Here is a 25847-nt window from a genome sequence, read left to right on the forward strand (position 1 = left end):
CTGCGTGATGCTGTGTGCGCCCTTGTCCCTGCTGGCTCAGGACCCCCTTGTTCAAATGGCTTTGTTTCCCCCCACCGCCTCGAGTTCAGGTGTGAGGCTGATCTGGCTGGGTTGGTGGGTTACAGCAGCTTGTCCACTGCTGTGACTGTGGAGTGGGTGGCGGGAGCTCCAGTCGGGCAGTGCCCAAGGGTCAGGTCCTCAGTGCAACAGGGCAGCAGCTGGGGGTTGGAGGTGACCATAGAGGCCTCGTGGAACAGGGAAGGGATGGTTCCTGGCTCCTCTCTACCTGCACATGGCTCTGGGGACGCTGCCTCAGGTCACGTGTTCAGTGCTGGGCACCGAGACCGGGACGGAGCAATGCAAGGGAATGCTGAAGCTGGCGGGATGGGCCTGATTGGAGCCTGCTGCTCCGGAGCGAGCCCCCACCTCCCCGCCACAGGCTTCCTGCAGCCGGAACCTCTCTTCCCACTGGAATGAAGGGGCTTCCTCTGCTCCTCCCCACGGGCTGCTTCTTGGTGCCTCTGCTGGGCCGTAAAGGGGCTCAGCTCGGGGCAAAGCAAACTTAACCCCTTGTTTTCAAACACCACTGGAAGTAGCCCAGCCTCCTCGTGCAGCATTTGCAGCCCAGACCCTGCAGCATCCATCCTGCCTGGTGTGAGAGCTGGCCTGGTTCCTTGTTGCTCACATGGAACGGAGGGCAAAGGTGGAGAAACAGCACAAACGGTGCAGAGCGAACTGGACTTTCAGGCAGATCTGAGGTCAGCCAGCGCCAGTGTCTGTGGGAACCAGGGGGTCCTGGAGCAGACAGAGAGGGGCCTGCTGGACTGAATTCTGGCAAGCACCTTACTGGGAAGTTGGGGGCTGAGCCTTGCTGTTTAAATCAAATGACACAAAACAAGGCAATGAAGCATTCTTCTGTCCTTCCCTGGCCCTGCCTCCATCCCATGGGGTGGGGCTTCCTGCAAATTACAGCTCCTGCTCCTGGAGGTGGGAAGAGAGAAAATGGCACCAACTCCCCCCCTCCCAGTTAAGCCCTGCACAAATCCTGGCGATATGGGACACAACTTGCTCCCCTGGGGGAACTCCTTCCCTTCCCGACCTGCTCACCCCGGCCCCTCTCCCAGGAGAAGGGAAAAGCTGCAAGATGCCCACCACATGCCAGGAGGGGAAGCAGGAAGGGAAATTCTGGGAGTGGCTGTCCATTGCTGCAAAGGGCTTTTGTTTTCTCCGAGTTACCAGGAATAAATGTATTGCACACCAGAGGATCAGAGCCATTTTCCCTATAGTCTGGTGCTGTCCTCAGACTGCATTTCTAATATAGTGTGATCACGTCTAGTTGTGTCGAGAACTGGAGAGAAACTTGTACTCCTTAGCAGATGAGGGTCTGATGGGATTCAAAGGAAACCGGCTCTCTTGGGGCTGGCCAATTTCAGTCTCCTAAGGAAGACCCAGTGCTGGGACGGGACAGGCGCGCAGCGTGATTAAAGGAAGAATTTTCTGCACTGCTGTCATCTCCCCCACTCTAACCTACAGATCCTCTTGATGTGAGGAAGTTGGTGAGAATCTCGGTTCTGTGAATTCGCTCTATTGTTCAACAGGAAACGAGGGAGCGAGCAGAAGGCAAGTTGAGACCAGCTTTAGTCACCAACACACGCAGCCAGAAACAGGTTCCCTCTGCCGCTCCTGCCACGGCAGGCATAGGGGTGGCTGTAAGCTGCTCTCAAGCAGTCGGCAAAGCTGGCACCAGAGTGCCGCGGAAATGCAGAAAATTGAAACTGGTACGACGTAGCTGGAGAGGAGCTAGCAAGATGTGAGCCTGCAGGTAAATGCACCAGGCATTTCTGCGCGGGGCTGAGTTATGAACAGCTGGGTTGCTGGATGACTCTCGGAAAGTTCTTGGGGTGGGAAGCTCTTTTCCAGAGCCTTGATTTCCCTCACGCTCTTGAAAGAGAATCCGAAGTCAGGAAGGGAGTGTAATCTCCAAGGCAGCGGGTGAGGATCACTAGCTGTTGGTGGAGTTGAGACCATAAGAGTGTGTGCTTGTCTCAGCTGGAGTTCCTCTCAGACCTGACGATCGGTTTCTCATTCGCCCTGCAGTTCCCATGAAAGAGTTTCAGAGTAGCAGCCGTGTTAGTCTGTATTTGCAAAAAAGAAAAGGAGTACTTGTGGCATCTTAGAGACTAACAAATTTATTGTTAGTCTCTAAGGTGCCACAAGTACTCCTTTTCTTTTTTATGAAAGAATTTGACACATAGGAGCCAAATGAAATCTGATGGTTTTCCAGGTCAGCGGTCATAAGCCACTGTATAATTACAGAATTGCAGAGCAGCTAATGCTAAATGTTTCACTGCAGTTAGCAATTCAGACAGCTTCATGGATAATAGTCTGACTTTACAATGGGGCATGTGCTTGAGTCTATTCAGTGTTGCCATGTTCAGGCATATTTAATCTTGGGCTGTACTTGGAGCTGAGACACGCGAGTGAATGGCAGGTGCTGTAGCAAACTGGTTTGCAGGCTGCTGCGGGCTCTGAATTTGATCCTAGGATTTTTAAAGGTTTGATGCTTGTGCTCAGCTCCCCAGCCGCCAGGGCAATTGTTGAGAAGCCTCCATGTTGGGCTGGCCTGGGGACTTCACGTCAGGCACCAGGAGCGTGGGGCTGACATGGCCCCCCCTTGAGTCATTTCTGAAAATCTCAGACCCATCAGGAGACGTTCCCTGCTTTGGGGAAGGGCTTTTTGAAGGGTGCAGTGAGCCCAGCCTCCTGGACAGTGTCACTGCAGCCAGCAGGCTGGGGGGTGGGGGGAGGGCACGGCTTTGGAGCCTGACCCTGCTTCTGCTGTGGTCCGGACAGAACTCCCTCCCAGTGACGGCAGCAGTGCAGGATTGTGCCTCTGACCAGCAAGTGCGCTGGATCTGAGCTCCTGTGGACAAACATAGGCTCGCTGCCGGGGAGCAGGGGCATGTTCTCTGGCCTAGCTCGTGGCGGAGCTCCAATGAGATGATCTGTGGTCCCTCCTGTCCCACTACTTGGATCCACATTCAGTGGGGCTCCGTTTGGTCCAAGCAGCCCCATGCCTGGAGCACGCCGGGTCACCATCTCCTGCAGTATCTGGTGAAAGGGAGAACGCGGCAGGGGGGAGCAGAGTAAAGGCAGCCCACCTGAAGCATCGCGTCTCTCTTGTGCACGTTTTATTGTTCTCCTTGTCAAAAGGAGGTGCTAGCATGGGCCCTGCTTGCCTGTCTGCCATTCCCGGGCTCCTCAAGGCAGAGAGACAAATAGAGATGGGACTGTCTTGGAAAACCGTCTCACAGACACTGTGTCAGGCATAAACACTGCCAGGTTGGGTCAAACCTGAGGTGCCTCCCGCTCAGTGTCCTGTCTCTGACAGTGGCCAGCACCAGACACTTCATAGGAAGGTGCAAGAACCCTGTAGTAGCAGATGGGGGGATAATCTGCCCTCACATGAGTTCTCCTGGGCTCTGATAGTCAGAGATTGTGTCCGAGTATGAGCCAGGAGATTTAATACACCTCCCCAAATGTTAGTTAGCGTTAACTATTCTAACTCTGCATATTCTTTTTTAATCTTGTTAAGCTTTCGGCCTGAACATCTTCCTGTGGCAGAGAGTTCCACAGTCTAATCACATCTTGTGCATAAAAGATATTTCCTTTGATAGGGTTTGAATTTTAATGGAATTTATTGTCCTCTTGCTCTCGTTCTTATGAGACAGGGAAAACAGATGCTCCAATCTCCCTTCTCTACCAGTCATTATGTACAGACTTTTATCACGTCCCCTCTTATTTGTCTCCTTTCTAACAACCCCAATTGTTTCAGTCTCTCTGCACAGAGACTTTTCCCAGGCGCTCGATCATTCTCTGAGTCCCTCCAGTCCTGCAATACCCCTTGTGAGATGGGCTGACCTGTGCAGCTCACAGCATCCGGGTTCCCCAATGAGCCATATCAAGCCATTAGGCTATTCCTTGTTTTATTCTCCATCTCACGGCTGATTTGGCCGCATTCCTTGCTGGCTTCCCTGGCAGCAGTCGAGAAGAACATGTCGCTTTATTGTGACATGGGAGGGATGAAATGCCATTTTCCCATCATGATGATATTGCCGCAGCACTCCGAGACCTCGGTCAGGGCCTGGGCCTCGCTGTGCTAGGTGCTGGATGAACACAGCAGGAGACTGGGCTCTTTTCTGACCCACATTCAAAGCACTAATCACTGTGTCAGCTCCAGAAAAAACAAGGAGTCCGGTGGCACCTTAAAGACTAACCGATTTCTTTGGGCATAACCTTTCGTGGGTAAAAAACCACTGCTGGTGCCACCGCACTCCTTGTTTTTGTGGATACAGACTAACACTGCTCGCCCTTCATATGTATCAGCTCCACAGCTGTTGCGGCCAATTTGATTCATCATCTTATTTACACTGCTGCCACTCCTCCCTATCCTCCCTAGTGATGCCAGAGGCGCATGCCGACAGTTCTGCAGCACACTGGCACCTTCTGGCACCAACCCAGCCCAGGATGGGGGGCAGGAAAAGGTCACCGAGCTGCATTCCGCCCCCATGCCCAGCTCCAGCTGCACCGAACAGCTGGGCTCAGCAGGGACCGAACCTCTAGGCTCTGAGTACCCACCACACGTAGCTGTAGGAGGTGCAGTGGGGAGCGCTGGCTTAAAGCGAGGGCACTTAGGGATGCTGCCACTGGCACCTAGTTGTAGATGCCTCAGTTTTGGGGGACCCAGCATCAGACACTTCCAGGATGGTGGGAGAGGGGGCCGAGCGCCCCCAGGCCCGGGGCAGTGGGGGGCGGGGTCGAGCACCCCCAGGCCCAGCTGACTGATGGCAGGGGGGCAGTGGGCTGAGTGCCCCCAGGTCGGGCGGTGTTGAGAGCAGCCCAGGGAGTCTCAAGTTGGTCTCCCAGGAAGTGAGGCAACTTCTGGCCACTTTCCCAGGTCCTGTGCCAGGTTTGGGCCCACATGCCCAACTGAGTCACTGTAGCAGTTGAGGCCAGTCCCCAGGCCTGGCCCAGGGAAAAGGTCACGATCTCTGTGCTCCTCCCGTTCCTGGGACCACCAGCCACAGACTGCCCCATTGCGGCTGTGCTCCAACAAAGCTCCCCTTAGGCATGCCCTAGACCCATGCCTTTGCTGGCGCGGGGGAGCAGGAAAGGTTGGTGCAAGGCTGGGTCTGGCCGTTCTTTGCCATCTGGGAATGCACCAAGCCCCGTCCTGCAGCAGGGAGCTGCAGTGATGTGCTTCCCCCAACACCCCTTTCCCTGTGACGGTGACCACACCAGAGTCTGGAGGGCACCTCCCCCCCGCTCTAAACCCCGGCTGCCTCTTCCCGACTGCCCACTGGGGCGCACGCACCTAGCAGCTCCCCTTCTTGTGTGCAACTGCCCAGCCGACCATGCCGGCCCCAGGCATTAGACGCGCTCCAGCTGGAGTAGGCAGGAAGTGGTGGATCTCCTGGGCCTGTGAGGGGAAGAGGCTGGGCAGGCCCAGCTCTGAACCGCTTGCCTGGGGGGCAGGAGAAGGGGTACGGCAGGGACCAGCAGCCATGCCGCGTGGACGTAAAGGAACTTCGCCAGGGAGACCAACGATAGGTCTGGTGGTGCCCCCCAATGCCATATGGGCATTAATAATGCCATGAACAGTGGGGGGGGGGGGTGAGATACAGCGGCGTACTCCAGCCGCCGCAAGCCAGGACCCATTTGAGACTCTGCCACAGTCTTGCCAGTGCCTCCAGGCGAGCATGAAGGAGCCTGATGCTGAGGAAGGGAACTTGGATAAGATTGTGTGTGCATGTCTCCTGACAGTGTTTAAATATAAAGATCACGTCTGGCCCATCCTCACACTCACAAGACACCAGTATCGACTTTTCCTTGTTTACTCGCACGAGAAGAGCTGGAGGCATAACAAACAGAGGTAGCGGGGGCATCTGCTTTTCCACTGTAGGGCCAGGTGGGTGGGGGCATGCGGAGCGGGGGGTTATGGACATGGGGGTGTCCCTTGTATCCTCACTTGGTGATCACCCTGTTCCGTTCATTCCCTCTGGGGCACCTGGCACTGGCCGCTGTCAGAAGACAGGACACTGGGCTAGATGGACCTTTGGTCTGACCCAGTGTGGTCGTTTTTACATTATGTTCTCCTGAGAGATCTCGATGCAACTTCCACGGAGGTTTCTAGGGATGTCAGCCTTATTTCTTCCTCCACAGTAGGACACTTTCCCACATGACTCTGTAGCAAGTTCGGCTGGCACCATTGCAGTGCACAGGCTAATGGCACATGTGCCCGGGACACTTCAGGCTCTGTGCTTTTGTTCCCCTCAGGAGTGAGATCAGCTAAAGCCACCGGCGCCTGAGGAAAATAGCGCCAACTTGCAGTGCCATTGGCCTGCACTCGTACCCGTGCTACAGCCACTGACGCTTTATTGTTTCATGCAACCAAAAATCCTCCCCGCTTTCTCCTAGTGGGCCATCCGCACCATGTCTGGGGCTGGAGAGTGGTGCTGGGCAGATGTGCCGCAAAACTGAAGTGTCAATAAGCGTGTCTGATTAGGGAATAAAGGCAGGGAGTTCTGAAATGCATCTGCCCCTTTCTGTTGTGCCTGTAAATCCAGTGAGGCATCTGTGCGTTTTCTCTGTAACTGCTGCCGCTGTGGCTTGAGCGATCCCCCTCCAGGCCCGCAGAATGCCAGACCCTGAGGAAGAGGAGGAGTAAGACTGGGGAGGACAAAGGGTCTAGAGGACCAATATGTCCATCAGCCTGGAAGAGCAGAGAGGAGAAAGGCCCAGGAGTTCCAGCAGGACAAGGAGAGGGAGATGCGGCAGGACACAATGGGATTCTCAGGGAACAAACCAAGTGCTGCAGACCCTGGTTGACCTACTGGTCCTTGCAGTCCTTGGAGAACTTCATGGTAGCAGCTCCTTACATCCCCCAACATACTGTGTGGTGTCACAGGCTGCAGCAGTACCCTACCACGCCCTGCCGAGGGATAGCAAAGAAAACCAGCCTCATATTCATTCACCTATGAGAACCACGTGTGTGTGTAGCCACAATGGACTACATTCGTGCGCTGAACCACGCAGAACTGTTTGTTGCCTTTCCAATTTTAAAGTCGCGTTCTGTTCATTTATGTTAAAACTTTGTATTGCCTCGTGTTACTCTTCTGCCCTGGGTTTGCCACTCAGTAAATGTATATTTGTGGAGAATAAACTGATCTGTATTACTTCACAGCACATATTGCAGAATGCGCGGCGGTACTGAATGCACTCAGCCCTTGGACAGCAAGCACCACACAATTCATAGCTTCAAGAAAACTCAGTCATATTTACCAATGTAGAACAAGTTCTACACAGTTCCCAGTAGCACCCAAAGCTTCCAGCCCAGAGCACACTACTGTGGCCGACCATTGAAGTGCTCTTCTAAAGCCTCCTTTAACCGCACAGCCAGTCCAGTCCTCCTGTGTCGGAAGAAATATGGCTGCCAGTGCCATCCCTAGAAACCTCCTTGGAAGTTTCATCGAGAATTCTCAGGAGACCATAACATACCAGTCCAGGACCAGCCAGTGCTTGTTTCTCAAGCCCAGAAGTGGCGCTCCGCTGCCAGCAGCTTCTCTGTGAACACCAGCCACAACCTGAAATTGTTTTTCTCTGCGTCCCTCAGCAAACTGTCCTCCAAGCAACTGTCATGTTCCCCATTGTTGCAGTAAGTCCCGTGGGTCTGCAAATATGGGAGAATCATACGGTCTGTGTTTGTGGCGTTCATGAGAATAGTGCCGAGCTCTGTGAGCTCCAGGCCTCTGTCAGAGATGTTGGACACCAAAAAGTGCCACACAAGTTTGTGGTTTCAGAGTAGCAGCCGTGTTAGTCTGTATTCGCAAAAAGAAAAGGAGTACTTGTGGCACCTTAGAGACTAACAAATTTATTTGAGCATAAGCTTTCGTGAGCTACAGCTCACTTCATCGGATGCATTTGGTGGAAAAAACAGAGGAGAGATTTATATACACACACACACACACACAGAGAACATGAAACAATGGGTTTATCATACACACTGTAAGGAGAGTGATCACTTAAGATAAGCCATCACCAGCAGCAGGGGGGGGAAAAGGAGGAAAACCTTTCATGGTGACAAGCAAGGTAGGCTAATTCCAGCAGTTAACAAGAATATCAGAGGAACAGTGGGGGGTGGGGTGGGGGGGAGAAATACCATGGGGAAATAGTTTTACTTTGTGTAATGACTCATCCATTCCCAGTCTCTATTCAAGCCCAAGTTAATTGTATCCAGTTTGCAAATTAATTCCAATTCAGCAGTCTCTCGTTGGAGTCTGTTTTTGAAGCTTTTTTGTTGAAGGATAGCCACTCTTAGGTCTGTGATCGAGTGACCAGAGAGATTGAAGTGTTCTCCAACTGGTTTTTGAATGTTATAATTCTTGACGTCTGATTTGTGTCCATTCATTCTTTTACGTAGAGACTGTCCAGTTTGGCCAATGTACATGGCAGAGGGGCATTGTTGGCACATGATGGCATATATCACATTGGTAGATGCGCAGGTGAACGAGCCTCTGATAGTGTGGCTGATGTGATTAGGCCCTATGATGGTATCCCCTGAATAGATATGTGGACAGAGTTGGCAACGGGCTTTGTTGCAAGGATAGGTTCCTGGGTTAGTGGTTCTGTTGTGTGGTGTGTGGTTGCTGGTGAGTATTTGCTTCAGATTGGGGGGCTGTCTGTAAGCAAGGACTGGTCTGTCTCCCAAGATCTGAGAGAGCGATGGCTCGTCCTTCAGGATAGGTTGTAGATCCTTGATGATGCGTTGGAGGGGTTTTAGTGGACAGTCTCTACGTAAAAGAATGAATGGACACAAATCAGACGTCAAGAATTATAACATTCAAAAACCAGTTGGAGAACACTTCAATCTCTCTGGTCACTCGATCACAGACCTAAGAGTGGCTATCCTTCAACAAAAAAGCTTCAAAAACAGACTCCAACGAGAGACTGCTGAATTGGAATTAATTTGCAAACTGGATACAATTAACTTGGGCTTGAATAGAGACTGGGAATGGATGAGTCATTACACAAAGTAAAACTATTTCCCCATGGTATTTCTCCCCCCCACCCCACCCCCCACTGTTCCTCTGATATTCTTGTTAACAGCTGGAATTAGCCTACCTTGCTTGTCACCATGAAAGGTTTTCCTCCTTTTCCCCCCCCCTGCTGCTGGTGATGGCTTATCTTAAGTGATCACTCTCCTTACAGTGTGTATGATAAACCCATTGTTTCATGTTCTCTGTGTGTGTGTGTGTGTGTATATAAATCTCTCCTCTGTTTTTTCCACCAAATGCATCCGATGAAGTGAGCTGTAGCTCACGAAAGCTTATGCTCTAATAAATTTGTTAGTCTCTAAGGTGCCACAAGTACTCCTTTTCTTTTTACAAGTTTGTGGGATTTTTAAAAAGGCATGATACTTATGTGGTATGGATGGCGTTATGGGATGGAGAAAATTACATGCTGAGAACATGACCCTGAGCTCCCAGAGATCCCTGGGCAAGTTATTTCAACCCTACACCACAGTGCAAAAGTTCCCAAAAGATATCACACTGGACAGCAGTGCATGGCACACTGGGATACCTAGCTGTGGTGCACTACACTTTGCATTGACACCAGCGCTTCTGGTCAGTACATGCAGTGTCGATGCAAGCAGCCAGGCATGCGCACGAGCAATATACAAACTTTGGTTGCTGGAGGCCGACATAACTTGTGTTGATCAAAGTTTGTAGCATAGACACAGCCTAACATGAAGAAAAGGAGTACTTGTGGCACCTTAGAGACAAACAAATTTATTAGAGCATAAGCTTTCGTGAGCTACAGCTCACTTCATCGGATGCATTAAGTGAGCTGTAGCTCACGAAAGCTTATGCTCTAATAAATTTGTTAGTCTCTAAGGTGCCACAAGTACTCCTTTTCTTTTTGCGAATACAGACTAACACGGCTGCTACTCTGAAACAGCCTAACATGGTGCCTTCATAACCAAAGCTCATATGTTCAGGTAACTGAGGGCTCAGTCCTGTGCTCTTTGGTTCCATTGGTCCAGGCTGGGTACCGGCATCGAGCCCTTACATGAAAACAGGAAAGGCAAATGTGGAGACAAAGCAGCTCATTTAATATCAGAGACATGCACAATTGAAATGCATCATCAGCACTGCCAGCCTCAGACACTCACCTGTTATGAATCAGGCCTGCAGACATCATGAGATTGGCTTGAAGATCATGAGTGTTTAAAAAATAATACATTTTGTGTCCTTTTTGTATTTCTTCTGGTCTCTGAGTCTTTACAGGGCTCATGGGCCATGTTTTCAAGCTTTTCTCCACAATTATGAGGACTAAAAAGTCCCTTTTTTAAAAAGCAGAGATTTTCCCATAATCCCAGGACTCCGGGAGGTGAGGCTTTAACACCAAACACCATGATACGCAAGATAAAAGTCACAAGAGCAGGCAACCTCTGGATTTTGGGGGAGGTAGTTACTGGCAAGGGACAGAGTTAAGGGGGTTTGAGCAGCTTGTTGAGAAGTGCAGTGCTCTAAGAGAGGAAGGATGATCCAATGGTCACTAGCTGGACTCGTATTTAGTTTGTGATCCACTATGACCCCCAGTTCCCTTTTCGCAGTACTCCTTCCTAGGCAGTCATTTCCCATTTTGTATGTGTGCAACTGATTGTTCCTTCCTAAGTGAAGTACTTTGCATTTGTCCTTACTGAATTTCATTCTATGTATGTCAGACCATTTCTCCAGTTTGTCCAGATCATTTTGAATTTTAATCCTATCCTCCAAAGCATTTGCAACCCGTTCCAGCTTGGTATCGTCCGCAAACTTTATAAGTGTATTCTGTATGCCATTATCTAAATCATTGATGAAGATATTGACCAGAACCGGATCCAGAACTGATCCCTGCAGGACTTCACTCATTATGCCCTTCCAGCATGACTGTGAACCACTGATAACTATTCTCTGGGAATGGTTTTACAACCAGTTTTGCACCCACCTTATAATAGTTCCATCTAAGTTTTATTTCCCTAGTTTGTTTATGAGAAGGTCACATGAGACAGTATCAAAAGCATTACTAAAGTCAAGATACCACATCTACCACTTCCCCCCATCCACAAAGCTTGTTACCCTGTCAAAGAAACCTATCAGGTTGGTTTGACACAATTTGTTCTTGACAAATCCTTGGTGACTGCTATTTGTCACCTTATTTTCTTCTAGATGTTTGCAAACTGATTGCTTAATTATTTGCTCCATTATCTTTCTGGGTACAGAAGTTAAGCTGATTGGTCTGTAATTCCCTGGGTTGTCCTTATTTCCCATTTTATAGATTGGTACTATATTTGCCCTTTTCCAGTCCTCTGGAATCAATTTCATCTTCCATGATTTTGTGAAGATAACTGCTAATGGCTCAGATATCTCCTCAGTCAGCTACTTGAGTATTCTGGGAAGCATTCCATCAGGCCCTGGTGATTTGAAGACATCTAACTTATCTAAAAAAGAAAAGGAGTACTTGTGGCACCTTAGAGACTAACAAATTTATTAGAGCATAAGCTTTCGTGAGCTACAGCTCACTTCATCGGATGCATCAAATGCATCGAAATGCATCCGATGAAGTGAGCTGTAGCTCACGAAAGCTTATGCTCTAATAAATTTGTTAGTCTCTAAGGTACCACAAGTACTCCTTTTCTTTTTGTGAATACAGACTAACACGGCTGCTACTCTGAAACCTAACTTACCTAAGTAATTTTTAACTTGTGCTTTCCCTATTTTAGCCTCTGATCCTACCTCCTTTTCACTGGCATTCACTATTTTAGATGTCCAATCGCTACTAATCTTTTTGGTGAAAACCAAAACAAAAAAGACATTTAGCACTTCTGCCATTTCCACCTTTTCTGTTGTTATTTTTCCCCCTCATTGAGTAACGGACCTACCCTGTCCTTTGTCTTCCTCTTGCTTCTAATGTATTTGTAGAATGTTTTCTTGTTACCCTTTATGTCTCTAGTTAGTTTAATCTCTAAAGTTTAGGTCCTGGACGATTGGAAAAAGGAAAATATAGTGCCCCTTTAAAAGAGGGAAGAAGGAGAACCCGGGGAACTACAGACCAGTCAGCCTCACTTCAGTCCCTGGCAAAATCATGGAGCAGGTCCTCAAGGAATCCATTTTGAAGAACTTGGAGGAGAGGAAGGTGATCAGGAACAGTCAACATGGATTCACCAAGGGCAAGTCATGCCTGACTAACCTGATTGCCTTCTATGATGAGATAACTGGCTTTGTGGATATGGGGAAAGCGGTGGATGTGATATATCTTGACTTCAGCAAAGCTTTTTGTCTTATGAAAGGAGACTTAAGGAGCTTGGCTTGTTTAGCCTAACTAAAAGAAGGTTGAGGGGAGATATGATTGCTCTCTACAAATATATCAGAGGGATAAATACAGGCGAGGGAGAGGAATTATTTAAGCTCAGCACCAATGTGGACACAAGAACAAATGGGTATAAACTGGCCACCAGGAAGTTTAGACTTGAAATTAAAAGAAGGTTTCTAACCATCAGAGGAGTGAAGTTTTGGACTAGCCTTCCAAGGGAAGCAGTGGGGGCAAAAGATCTATCTGGCTTTAAGATTCTACTTGATAAGTTTATGGAGGAGATGGTATGATGGGATAATGGGATTTTGGTAAGTAATTGATCTTTAAATATTCAGGGTAAATAGGCCAAATCCCCTGAGATGGGATATTAGATGGATGGGATCTGAGTTACTATAGAAAATTCTTTCCTGGGTATCTGGCTGGTGAATCTTGCCCATATGCTCAGGGTTTAGCTGATTGCCATATTTGGGGTCGGAAAGGAATTTTCCTCCAGGGCAGATTGGAGAGGCCCTGGAGGTTTTTCGCCTTCCTCTGTAGCATGGGGCATGGGTCACTTGAGGGAGGCTTCTCTGCTCCTTGAAGTCTTTAAACCATGATTTAAGGACTTCAATAGCTCAGACATAGGTGAGGTTTTTCGTACGAGTGGGTGGGTGAGATTCTGTGGCCTGCGCTGTGCAGGAGGTCGGACTAGATGATCAGAATGGTCCCTTCTGACTTAGAATCTATGAATCTATGATAGGTCTTCTACAATCTTCTTGCCATCAAGTTAAAAAAGTATGGATTGGATGAATGTATTATAAGGTGGATAGAAAGCTGGCTCGATTGTTGGGCTCAATGGGTAGTGATCAACGGCTCAATGTCTAGTTGGCAGCCGGTATCAAGCGGAGTGCCCCAGGGGTCAGTCCTGGGGCCAGTTTTGTTCAACATCTTTATTAATGATCTGGATGATGGGATGGATTGCACCCTCAGCAAGTTTGCAGATGACATTAAGCTGGGGGGGAGAGATAGATACGCTGGAGGATAGGGATAGGGTCTAGAGTGACCTAGACAAATTGGAGGATTGGGCCAAAAGAAATCTGATGAGGTTCAACAAGGACATGTGCAGAGTCCTGCACTTAGGACGGAAGAACCCCATGCACCGCTACAGGCTGGGGACTGACTGCCTAAGCAGCAGTTCTGCAGAAAGGGACCTGGGGATTACAGTGGACGAGAAACTGGATATGAGTCAGCAATGTGCCCTTGTTGCCAAGAAGGCCAACAGTATATTGGGCTGTATTAGTAGGAGCATTGCCAGCAGATCAAGGGAAGTGATTATTCCCCTCTATTTGGCACTGGTGAGGCCACACCTGGAGTATTCAGAGTAGCAGCTGTGTTAGTCTGTATTCGCAAAAAGAAAAGGAGTACTTGTGGCACCTTAGAGACTAACAAATTTATTAGAGCATAAGCTTTCGTGAGCTACAGCTCACTTCATCGGATGCATTTGGTGGAAAATACAGTGGGGAGACTGATATACACACACAGAGAACATGAAACAATGGGTTTATCATACACACTGTAAGGAGAGTGATCACTTAAGATAAGCCATCACCAGCAGCGGGGGGGGGGGGGGGGGGGGAAGGGGGAAAACCTATTCCAGCAGTTAACAAAAATATCTGAGGAACAGTGGGGGGTGGGGTGGGGTGAGAAATAACATGGGGAAATAGTTTTACTTTGTGTAATGACCCATCCACTCCCAGTCTCTATTCAAGCCTCAGTTAATTGTATCCAGTTTGCAAATTAATTCCAATTCAGCAGTCTCTCGTTGGAGTCTGTTTTTGAAGCTTTTTTGTTGAAGGATAGCCACTCTTAGGTCTGTAATCGAGTGACCAGAGAGATTGAAGTGTTCTCCAACTGGTTTTTGAATGTTATAATTCTTGACGTCTGATTTGTGTCCATTCATTCTTTTACATAGAGACTGTCCAGTTTGGCCAATGTACATGGCAGAGGGGCATTGCTGGCACATGATGGCATATATCACATTGGTAGATGCGCAGGTGAACGAGCCTCTGATAGTGTGGCTTATGTGATTAGGCCCTATGATGGTATCCCCTGAATAGATATGTGGACAGAGTTGGCAACGGGCTTTGTTGCAAGGATAGGATCCTGGGTTAGTGGTTCTGTTGTGTAGTGTGTGGTTGCTGGTGAGTATCTGTTTCAGGTTGGGGGGCTGTCTGTAAGCAAGGACTGGCCTGTCTCCCAAGATCTGTGAGAGTGATGGGTCATCCTTCAGGATAGGTTGTAGATCCTTGACGATGCGTTGGAGAGGTTTTAGTTGGGGGCTGAAGGTGATGGCTAGTGGCGTTCTGTTATTTTCTTTGTTGGGCCTGTCCTGTAGTAGGTGACTTCTGGGTACCCTTCTGGCTCTGTCAGTCTGTTTCTTCACTTCAGCAGGTGGGTATTGTAGTTGTAGGAATGCATGATAGAGATCTTGTAGGTGTTTGTCTCTGTCTGAGGGGTTGGAGCAAATGCGGTTATATTGCAGAGCTTGGCTGTAGACAATGGATCGAGTGGTATGATCTGGATGAAAGCTAGAGGCATGTAGGTAGGAATAGCGGTCAGTAAAGAAGGATTCTGGGTGGACTCCTCCTGAAGGTCGAAACAGCAGCCTGGATTTCTACATAGAGTGCTTCCACCGACATGCACGAGCTGAAATTGTGGAAAAGCAGCATCGCTTACCCCATAACCTCAGCCATGCAGAACACAGTGCCATCCACAGCCTCAGAAACAACTCTGACATCATAATCAAAAAGGCTAACAAAGGAGGTGCTGTCGTCATCATGAATAGGTCGGAGTATGAACAAGAGGCTACTAGGCAGCTCTCCAACACCACTTTCTACAAGCCATTACCCTCTGATCCCACTGAGAGTTACCAAAAGAAACTACAGCATTTGCTCAAGAAACTCCCTGAAAAAGCACAAGAACAAATCCGCACAGACACACCCCTAGAACCCCGACCTGGGTTATTCTATCTGCTACCCAAGATCCATAAACCTGGAAATCCTGGACGCCCCATCATCTCAGGCATTGGCACCCTGACAGCAGGATTGTCTGGCTATGTAGACTCCCTCCTCAGGCCCTTCGTTACCAGCACTCCCAGCTATCTTCGAGACACCACTGACTTCCTGAGGAAACTACAGTCCATTGGTGATCTTCCTAAAAACACCATCCTGGCCACTATGGAGGTAGAAGCCCTCTACACCAACATTCCTCACAAAGATGGACTACAAGCCGTCAGGAACAGTATCCCCGATACTGTCACAGCTAACCTGGTGGCTGAACTTTGTGACTTTGTCCTCACCCATAACTATTTCACATTTGGGGACAATGTATACCTTCAAATCAGCGGCACTGCGATGGGTACCCGCATGGCGCCACAGTATGCCAACATTTTTATGGCTGACTTAGAACAATGCTTCCTCAGCTCTCGTCCACTAATGCCCCTACTCTACTTGCGCTACATTGATGACATCTTCATCATCTGGACCCATGGAAAAGAAGCCCTTGAGGAATTCCACCAGGATTTCAACAATTTCCATCCCACCATCAACCTCAGCCTGGACCAGTCCACACAAGAGATCCACTTCCTGGACACTACGGTGCTAATAAGCGATGGTCACATAAACACCACCCTATATCGGAAACCTACTGACCGCTATTCCTACCTACATGCCTCTAGCTTTCATCCAGATCATACCACTCGATCCATTTTCTACAGCCAAGCTCTGCAATATAACCGCATTTGCTCCAACCCCTCAGACAGAGACAAACACCTACAAGATCTCTATCATGCATTCCTACAACTACAATACCCACCTGCTAAAGTGAAGAAACAGATTGACAGAGCCAGAAGAGTACCCAAAAGTCACCTACTCCAGGACAGGCCCAACAAAGAAAATAACAGAACGCCACTAGCCATCACCTTCAGCCCCCAACTAAAACCTCTCCAACGCATCATCAAGGATCTACAACCTATCCTGAAGGACGACCCATCACTCTCACAGATCTTGAGAGACAGGCCAGTCCTTGCTTACAGACAGCCCCCCAATCTGAAGCAAATACTCACCAGCAACCACACACCACACAACAGAACCACTAACCCAGGATCCTATCCTTGCAACAAAGCCCGTTGCCAACTCTGTCCACATATCTATTCAGGGGATACCATCATAGGGCCTAATCACATAAGCCACACTATCAGAGGCTCGTTCACCTGCGCATCTACCAATGTGATATATGCCATCATGTGCCAGCAATGCCCCTCTGCCATGTACATTGGCCAAACTGGACAGTCTCTACGTAAAAGAATGAATGGACACAAATCAGATGTCAAGAATTATAACATTCAAAAACCAGTTGGAGAACACTTCAATCTCTCTGGTCACTCGATTACAGACCTAAGAGTGGCTATCCTTCAACAAAAAAGCTTCAAAAACAGACTCCAACGAGAGACTGCTGAATTGGAATTAATTTGCAAACTGGATACAATTAACTTAGGCTTGAATAGAGACTGGGAGTGGATGGGTCATTACACAAAGTAAAACTATTTCCCCATGTTATTTCTCCCCCCCTCCCCAGTTCCTCAGGGATTCTTGTTAACTGCTGGAATTAGCCTACCTTGCTTGTCACCATGAAAGGTTTTCCTCCTTTCCCCCCCCTGCTGCTGGTGATGGCTTATCTTAAGTGATCACTCTCCTTACAGTGTGTATGATAAACCCATTGTTTCATGTTCTCTGTGTGTGTATATAAATCTCCCCTCTGTTTTTTCCACCAAATGCATCCGATGAAGTGAGCTGTAGCTCACGAAAGCTTATGCTCTAATAAATTTGTTAGTCTCTAAGGTGCCACAAGTACTCCTGGAGTATTGTGTCCAGTTTTGGTCCCCCCACAACAGAAAGGATGTGGAAAAATTGGAGAGAGTCCAGTGGAGGGCAATGAAAATGGTTCGGGGGCTGGGGCACATGACTTACAAGGAGAGGCTGAGGGAACTGGGGTTATTTAGTCTGCAGAAGGGAAGAGTGTGGGGGAAGTTGGTAGCAGTCTTCAACTACCTGAAGGGGGAGGTTCTAAAGAGGATGGTGCTCGGCTGTTCTCAGTGGTGGCAGATGACAGAACAAGAACCAATGGTCTCAAGTTGCAGTGGGGGAGGTCTAGGTTGGATATTAGGAAACACTCTTTCACTAGGAGGGTGGTGAAGCACTGGAATGGGTTACCTAGGGAGGTGATGGAACTTCCATCCTTAGACGTTTTTAAGGCCCAACTTGACAAAGCCCTGGCTGGGATGATTTAGTTGGGGATTGGTCCTGCTTTAAGCAGGGGATTGAACTAGATGACCTTCTGAGGTCTTTTCAAACCCTAATATTCTATGATTCTATGATTTTGTGCCTTGGCTTTTCTAATTTTGTCCTTACATATTTATGTTGCTTTTTTATATTCATCCTTTGTAATTTGACCTAGTTTCCACTTTTTGTAACTCTTTTGTTTTTGTTTTTGAGTTTCAGATCATAGAATCATAGAAGATCTCCTGGTGAAGCTAGGGTGATCTCTGGCCATACTTCCTGTCTTTCCTACCCAATGGGATAGTTTGCTCTTGTACCTTTAATAAATGTCCCTTTGAAAAACTTCCAAATCTCTTGAACTATTTTCTCCCTTAGACTTGCTTCCCATGGGATCTTACCTACCGACTCCTTGAGTTTGCTAACATCTGCCTTCTTGAAATCCATTATCTTGATTGTTTTCAGAGTAGCAGCCGTGTTAGTCTGTATTGCAAAAATAAAAGGAGTAGTTGTGGCACCTTAGAGACTAACAAATTTATTTGAGCATAAGCTTTCGTGAGCTACAGCTCACTTCATCGGATGCATTTGCTGGAAAATACAGAGGGGAGATTGATATACACACACAGAGAACATGAAACAATGGGTTTTATCATACGCACTGTAAGGAGAAAGAAAAGGAGTACTTGTGGCACCTTAGAGACTAACAAATTTATTAGAGCATAAGCTTTCGTGAGCTACAGCTCACTTAGCTCACGAAAGCTTATGCTCTAATAAATTTGTTAGTCTCTAAGGTGCCACAAGTACTCCTTTTCTTTTTGCGAATACAGACTAACACGGCTGCTACTCTGAAAACTGTAAGGAGAGTGTCACTTAAGATAAGCCATCACCAGCAGCAGCGGGGGGGAAAGGAGGAAAAGCTTTCATGGTGACAAGCAAGGTAGGCTATTTCCAGCAGTTAACAAGAATATCTGAGGAACAGTGGGGGATGGGGTGGGGGGAGAAATAACATGGGGAAATAGTTTTACTTTGTGTAATGACTCATCCATTCCCAGTCTCTATTCAAGCCTAAGTTAATTGTATCCAGTTTGCAAATTAATTCCAATTCAGCAGTCTCTCGTTGGAGTCTGTTTTTGAAGCTTTTTTGTTGAAGGATAGCCACCCTCAGGTCTGTAATCGAGTGACCAGAGAGATTGAAGTGTTCTCCAACTGGTTTTTGAATGTTATAATTCTTGACGTCTGATTTGTGTCCATTTATTCTTTTACGTAGAGACTGTCCAGTTTGACCAATGTACATGGCAGAGGGGCATTGCTGGCAGTGCTAGTAACAGCACCTTTAGTTAAGGTTGCCTGATACTTCTCATTCTAATACCCTGGTTTGGGTTGCTTATAACTTTGCCAAAATTCAGCCATTCAGACTGAAATCTTCCAGGCTGGGTCTCAGTCTCAGGCTGAATTGTTTTGGAAAGTTTCAGTCATTTCCAAAAATGAGATTAGGGTAAAAATATGTTGTTTGGCCTATGTTCAAAAAAAGTCTTATAACATTTCACTGAGAAGCTTGAGTGCCCTCGTTCTGCGGTGCCAGGATCTATTCTAAATAATGCATATTTGCGAGTGGTTCTGTGCAGCAGCTCCAGAGAGAGCTGGGCAGTGAATCATGGGTCTGGTACAGCAATGCACAAATACAGCAGCTGTAGGAGGTCATGCTGTTTTGAATCATAGACTTTAAGGTCAGAAGGGACCATTATGATCATCTAGTCTGACCTCTGCACAATGCAGGCCACAGAATGTCACCCACCCACTCCTGTAACAAACCACTAACCTATGTCTGAGCTTTTGAAGTCCTCAGATTGTGGTTTAAAGACTTCAAGTGCAGTCCAGCAAGTGACCGGTGCCCCATGCTGCAGAGGAAGGCGAAAAACCCCCAGGGCCTCTGCCAATCTGCCCTGGAGGAAAATTCCTTCCCAACCCCAAATATGGTGATCAGTTAAACCCTGAGCATGTGGGCACGACTCACCAGCCAGACACCCAAGAAAGAATTCTCTATAGTAACTCAGATCCCATCCCATCACAGGCCATTGGGCATATCTACCACTAATATTGACAGGTTTCAGAGTAGCAGCCGCGTTAGTCTGTATTCGCAAAAAGAAAAGGAGTACTTGTGGCACCTTAGAGACTAACAAATTTATTAGAGCATAAGCTTTCGTGAGCTACAGCTCAGTGAGCTGCAGATCCGTCTCAGAACCTCAAAGGGCAACTCAGCTGGAATTGCCGGCTTTTATTACCCAAAATCTCAGGCTGGGCCCAAGTTTGCAAACCCCACTGGGATCATTCCAAAAGCTTTGCACCGCCCTCCAGAATCCAAAGGGACTGAGGAGGTGATGTGCAGTCTGCCATCCAGGCCAGATTTGGAGAAGCTGGTTGTTAAATCTGAGCTGCATGTGTGGGGACAGATTAGGACACTCAGCTCAAGTTAGATGGTGCTCTTCTAGAGCGCTGTTCTTATGACTGTTTGGCCCCATCTGCCCTGAGTAGCAGCAAACAGGCCCTTTCTGGGACAGGCTCTGGCTGACTCAGCTCTGAAACCCCCACCTGAAACTCAAAGGTGAGCTGAAGTTCCACTTTTCACCCAGCTCTGCTGAAAATATGTCCCCCGTCCCTGGTGAGCATCTGATACTGGTGCACCAGGGCTCTGTGCTTCCCTAGGAACAACAGGCAAGTCAGTGGTGCAAGTTCAGCAGCTGGCTCAGGAGGCAGCCAGGTGTGATGGAACAAGTCTGTGCAGCAAAGTGGTCCAGCTCAGCCCACAGGCTCAACCCGACTCCTGGTGACTCAGATAGGAATTGGCGTGGGCCTCAGGAGCTTAGTAGAGCAGTGGGTGGCCCAGAGGTCAGGGCATTAGGCTGGACCTGAGAGAGCTGGGTTCACTTCCCTCTTGTGGACCATTTCAGAGTAGCAGCCGTGTTAGTCTGTATTCGCAAAAAGAAAAGGAGGACATGTGGCACCTTAGATACTAACAAATTTATTAGAGCATAAGCTTTCATGATGCATCCGATGAAGTGAGCTGTAGCTCACGAAAGCTTATGCTCAAATAAATTTGTTAGTCTCTAAGGTGCCACAAGTACTCCTTTTTTTTTTTGCGTGTAGACAGTGCAGCAGCACCGGGAGCTACGCCCCTTGTGGAGGTGGGTTTTTGCAGCTCTGGGAGAGCTCCCTCCCAGCATTGTGCTGCGACTACACAGCCATGTAGTTATGAAGTGAGCTGTAGCTCACGAAAGCTTATGCTCAAATAAATTTGTTAATCTCTAAAGTGCCACAAGTACTCCTTTTCTTTTTGCGAATATAGACTAACACGGCTGCTATTCTGAAAACAGCCATGTAGCAACGCTTTAATGTTGCTAACGAAGACATACCTAAGTTACTACTATCTTCTTTGAGAAGAGAACTGATTTTTTAGACAAAGGAAATGCAGTAGATCTAATCTCCCTGGATGTCAGGAAGGCATTTGATACAAATTTTACATGAGAAATTATTAGTTACATTGGAGAAGATGCAGATTAATATGAGAACTGAAAGATGGATAATGAAGTGGTTAAAGGGGAGACGACAATGGGTCATACTGAAAGGTAAACTGTCAGGCTGGAGGGAGGTTACTAGTAGAGTTCCTCAGGATCAGTCTTGGGACCAACCTTATTTAACATTTTTATTACTGACCTTGGCACAAAAAGTGGGAATGTTCTAATAAAATTTGCAGATGACACAATGTTGGGAGGTATTGCCAATATGGAGGAGGACCAGAATATCATACAAGAAAATCTGGATGACATTGTAAACTGGAGTAATAGAAATGGGATGATATTTAACAGTGCAAAGTGCAAAGTCATGCATTTAGGGACTAACAATAAGAATTTCTGCTATAAGCTGGGGACTCATCAATTGGAAACGAAAGAGGAGGAGAAAGACCTGGGTGTATTGGTTGATCCCAGAATGACTATGAGTCGTCAGTGTGATGCGGCCGTGAAAAGGCTAATGCAGTCTCAGGGTGCATCAGGCGAGGTATTTCCAGTAGAGATAAGGAGGCGTTAGTACCATTATACACGACACTGTTGAGACCTCACCTGGAACACTTCGTGCAGTTCTGGTCTCCCATGTTTAAGAAAGATGAATTCAAACTGGAACAGGTGAAGAGAAGGGCTACAACGATGATCTGAGGAATGGAAAACCTACCTTATCCAATGTTGTGAGCTGTAGTTCATGAAAGCTTATGCTCTAATAAATTTGTTAGTCTCTAAGGTGCCACAAGTACTCCTTTTCTTTCTACTTTATGAGAGGAGACTCAGAGCTTGGCTTGGTTAGCCTAACCAAATGAAGGCTGAGGGGAGATCTGATCACTCTCTATAAATACATCAGAGGGATAAATATCAGGAAGGGAGAGGAGTTCAGTTAAGTGTCAATATGGACACAAGAACAAATGGCTATAAACTGGTTTAGGCTTGAAGATTTCTAACAATCAGAGGAGTGAAGTTCTAGAGCAGCCTCCCAAGGGGAGCAGTGGGGGCAAAAAACCCTAACTGGCTTCAAGACTGAGCTTGATAAGTTTATGGAGGGGATGTTATAACAGGACTGCCTACAATGGCATGTGGCCCATTGGTGATGGCCAGTAGCAAAAATTTCCAATAGCTGGAGATGGGACACTAGATGGGGAGGGCTCTGAGTTACTACAGAGCCCTCCCCAGGCACGGCCCCATTGGCCTGACTGGAGCCTGCCCCCCAAATATAAAAGTCCAACTACACCTATGCTGGTTAATTCCTCTCCCTGTTAACAGGTGATGGTTGGGTTCAGCTGAAATCAGGTCTTTTGAAGTAAAGAGGGTGACTGGAAAGAGACTAACAAATTTATTTGAGCATAAGCTTTCGTGAGCTACAGCTCACTTCATCGGATGCATTTGTCAAAAAGAAAAGGAGTACTTGTGGCACCTTAGAGATGCTCTAACAAATTTGCTAGTCCCCAAGGCGCCACAAGCACTCCCCCTCCCCCCGCGAACACAGACCAACACGGCTGCCACTCCGAAAACTGTAAGGAGAGTTCCAGAGCAGCAGCCGTGCCAGTCTGCACTCGCAAAAAGAAAAGGAGCACCCGCGGCACCCTAGAGACCAACAAATCCACTAGAGCATAAGCTTTCGTGAGCTACAGCTCACTTCATCGGATGCATTTGGTGGAAAAAACAGAGGAGAGATTTATATACACACACACAGACTGCATCAGTGAGCAGGGGGAAGCAGGCTCTGACAGGGCTAGCGGGTTGTAAACTTGTTCCCCTGCTTCTTGTCTTTCAGGCGGAGGAAACAGGAACTGTTCACAGGAAGTAGCTCCAAGGTGCAGGGATTCCTCAGCCAGACATGGAACCGGCCGGCGCTCTGGAGGATGTGTGCGTCCTAGTGGAGTACGAGTTTGAGTACGTGGCTAAGGACGGGACGCTCATTTCTATAAAGCCCAATGAGCGGTACGTCCTGTTGAGAAGAACAAACGATCACTGGTGGCATGTTAAAAAAAGCAAGGACGCCCGGCCATTCTACATCCCGGCAAAGTACGTGAAGGAGCTGCCCCCAGTCACCCGGCCCACCAGTGTGTTTGAGCTTCCTCCAGAGACCCCTGGACAGCTGGTCTCCAAGGATGCCGTGGAGACAATTGTCCTACAGCCAGCCAGGGCTGGCCAGGACCAGCCTTTGGCATACGAGTACAAATTCCTGAGCACTGCTCAGCAGGAAGAGCAGCACAAAGTGGATGCCAATGAATGCGACACTGACTTGGGGGCTAGGTCCATGTGCTCATGGTCTGGAACTTTGGGGCCCACTTGCAAAGACACCAGCTTTGAAGGCAAGACCCTGACTCGAGCTATAGAAGAGGGAAAAGACTCCCCTCCAGTGCTGAGCTCATTTCACAACCCTCACTGCACAAAGAGGACCAGTCACTCTCCGGCACTGCACATCACCCACATGGAGCACATGTGCCCGACACAGTCGCTGGAGGACCTGGCCAGGGTCACCCCCAACCCCCAACTTAGCATTGGTCACACGGAGTCACGCAGGGTGGGGACCGCAGCGGGTTCTTTGCTTTCCCCGCAGCCTCTCAGCAAGAGCCAATCTGAGGACATTTATGAATCCATCAAGGACCTGAAGAGACAGGAGAAGGCAGGTACTTGGGCAGAGTCCAGCCGGCCAGCTCAGGTGAGTAGCACAGCTTCCTTCTGGGCCACAAAATGGAACTCGTGGGTCCCTAGGCTGACTCAGCCACCTTGGGCAAGTGCCCCCCCACCGGGGTTCCCTCATTGCCAGGGTGCGGGGGCAAGGAATATGCTGCTAATTTCAGGACTAGTAAGCACCTGGAGCGCTTCAGAGAAAAGGCGCCGACGATGAGCAAAGTTCTGCCATGATCACACCTGCTTTGTGCTCCTATCTTCAGTGCTTCTGCAGGGCAATGAGGAAACCCTTGGAAGGGCTGGTCTGGGGGGTTTAAGGGGCTTTTCTTGCCTTTCTTTATTTTTTTCAGCCCTGTGTCTGTCTGGTCTGTTTAAGGCCCAGTCCTGTAGCTTGTCCTAAGCAATCAGCTTCCTAACTCCATGCAGCGCCCCAGCTGGCGAGGCTGAATAGCTGAGCTGGAAGGACGCCAGCTCGACATGTTCTGCCTGCAGAGCTTGTACCGGAGGGGGCAGAATATCCTAGTATTTCCCTTCAACATCTCTGAGGAGTGTTCTGCCATTGCGGGGCGCGAGCCAGGCCAGCAAGGGGCTATGGCAGCCCTGCCCTGCAACCTGGGGCGCCTCACAGAGCTTTGCTGCCATAGCTCCCACCCAGGCTGCTCACAAACAGCCAAACAGTGTCACACCCCAAGTGTCAGGTTTCAGAGTAGCAGCCGTGTTAGTCTGTATTCGCAAAAAGAAAAGGAGTACTTGTGGCACCTTAGAGACTAACAAATTTATTAGAGCATAAGCTTTCATGAGCTACAGCTCACTTCATCGGATGCATTTGGTGGAAAAAAAACCCCAAGTGTGTGTCTGTAGCCACAGCCCTGGTCCAGCAGCTCCGGCCTCAGCAGACTGTCAGCAAACACTAGCCACAGTCTGGCTCCCAGCAGCCTTTGGTTACTACTTTCAGGGTGACCCCAACACACTCCTGGTCCTGAATTCCCCTCCCAAGTGTTTTCTGCACTGGCCAGCCCTCTCCTGGGTAGTCCAGATACCCTAGGTCTGTTGCGCCTCTAAGGAGATCAGTGCACTTGTCTGCCACCCAAAACGGAGTTACCCCCACAATTCCATCACTGGCTTCGTTTTAATTAAAGACTAAAACAAGTTGTGTGACTTAGACAGAGAGAGACTTGAAGTGAGTGCTGGTCAGAAATAGTCACAAGAAAAACAAAGATAACCGCTTCTGAAACTGAACAAACTCGGCCTGATTCGAGCTGATTCCCTTGCCGCATGTGTCTCGTAGCGCTGCTGACCCAGCTTTCAGGCCGAGATCTGCTCCCAAAGACCATGGCTGCTTGTTGTGTTGGTTGAGGTGAAAAGAGAGAGATGGGTGGGCTGCAGCTGCCCCTCACTTTTACAGTCACCCTGGGATATGGCTTTTCCCGAGAGTGACCCCTGGATAAAGTTCTTTGCAGCTGAGAGCAAGGAGGCATGGAGCTGGGGGGCGAGAGAGTCCATGCTGCTGGTTGCTAAGATGCAGAGCTGTTGTCCCTGCCCCTCTCCTTGCCAAAGAATGGCCACTTGGCAGGTGATGGCCCATCAGCTCTGATGGCACCTGGCTAGAGGCGTCAGCTTGTGCTTTGTCTTTGAGAAACAGGTTCACCCCTCCCCAGACTTGTCTGGCAAACGCCCCTCAGTCCTGATTTCATCACATGTTCCGAACTTTGCATATAATATTGCTGCACACATTGCACCATGGTGTTACTGACCAGCAAGTTCTTAATTTTCAAATGATACCTCCCAACAGCGGCGTAGCTAGGAGTGGAAATTGGGGTGGATGGGCAATGACAGACTGTGCTAACTCACTTTCTCCCCCAATGCCCTCTTCCTAGCCCTGACAGGGCTTCACCTGCTGAGCTGGGCAGGTGCATGGGGCGGC

At 48.5% G+C, this 25847-nt stretch overlaps 1 protein-coding gene across 1 annotated transcript in view; it reads left to right on the forward strand.

The window, feature by feature from the left end:
• Positions 1-999: 999 nt before the first annotated feature.
• Positions 1000-25847, forward strand: part of ARHGAP27 (Rho GTPase activating protein 27) — a 77432-nt gene continuing 52584 nt past the window's right edge. The window contains exons 1-2 of the mRNA XM_043503235.1: positions 1000-1822; positions 23061-23951. Of these exons, the coding sequence (XP_043359170.1) occupies positions 23124-23951 (828 nt within the window). The 5' untranslated portion in view covers positions 1000-1822; positions 23061-23123. The remainder of the gene's footprint in view (positions 1823-23060; positions 23952-25847) is intronic.

Source organism: Dermochelys coriacea, chromosome 27, assembly GCF_009764565.3.
Source record: "Dermochelys coriacea isolate rDerCor1 chromosome 27, rDerCor1.pri.v4, whole genome shotgun sequence".
NCBI classification, from domain to species: Eukaryota; Metazoa; Chordata; order Testudines; family Dermochelyidae; genus Dermochelys; species Dermochelys coriacea.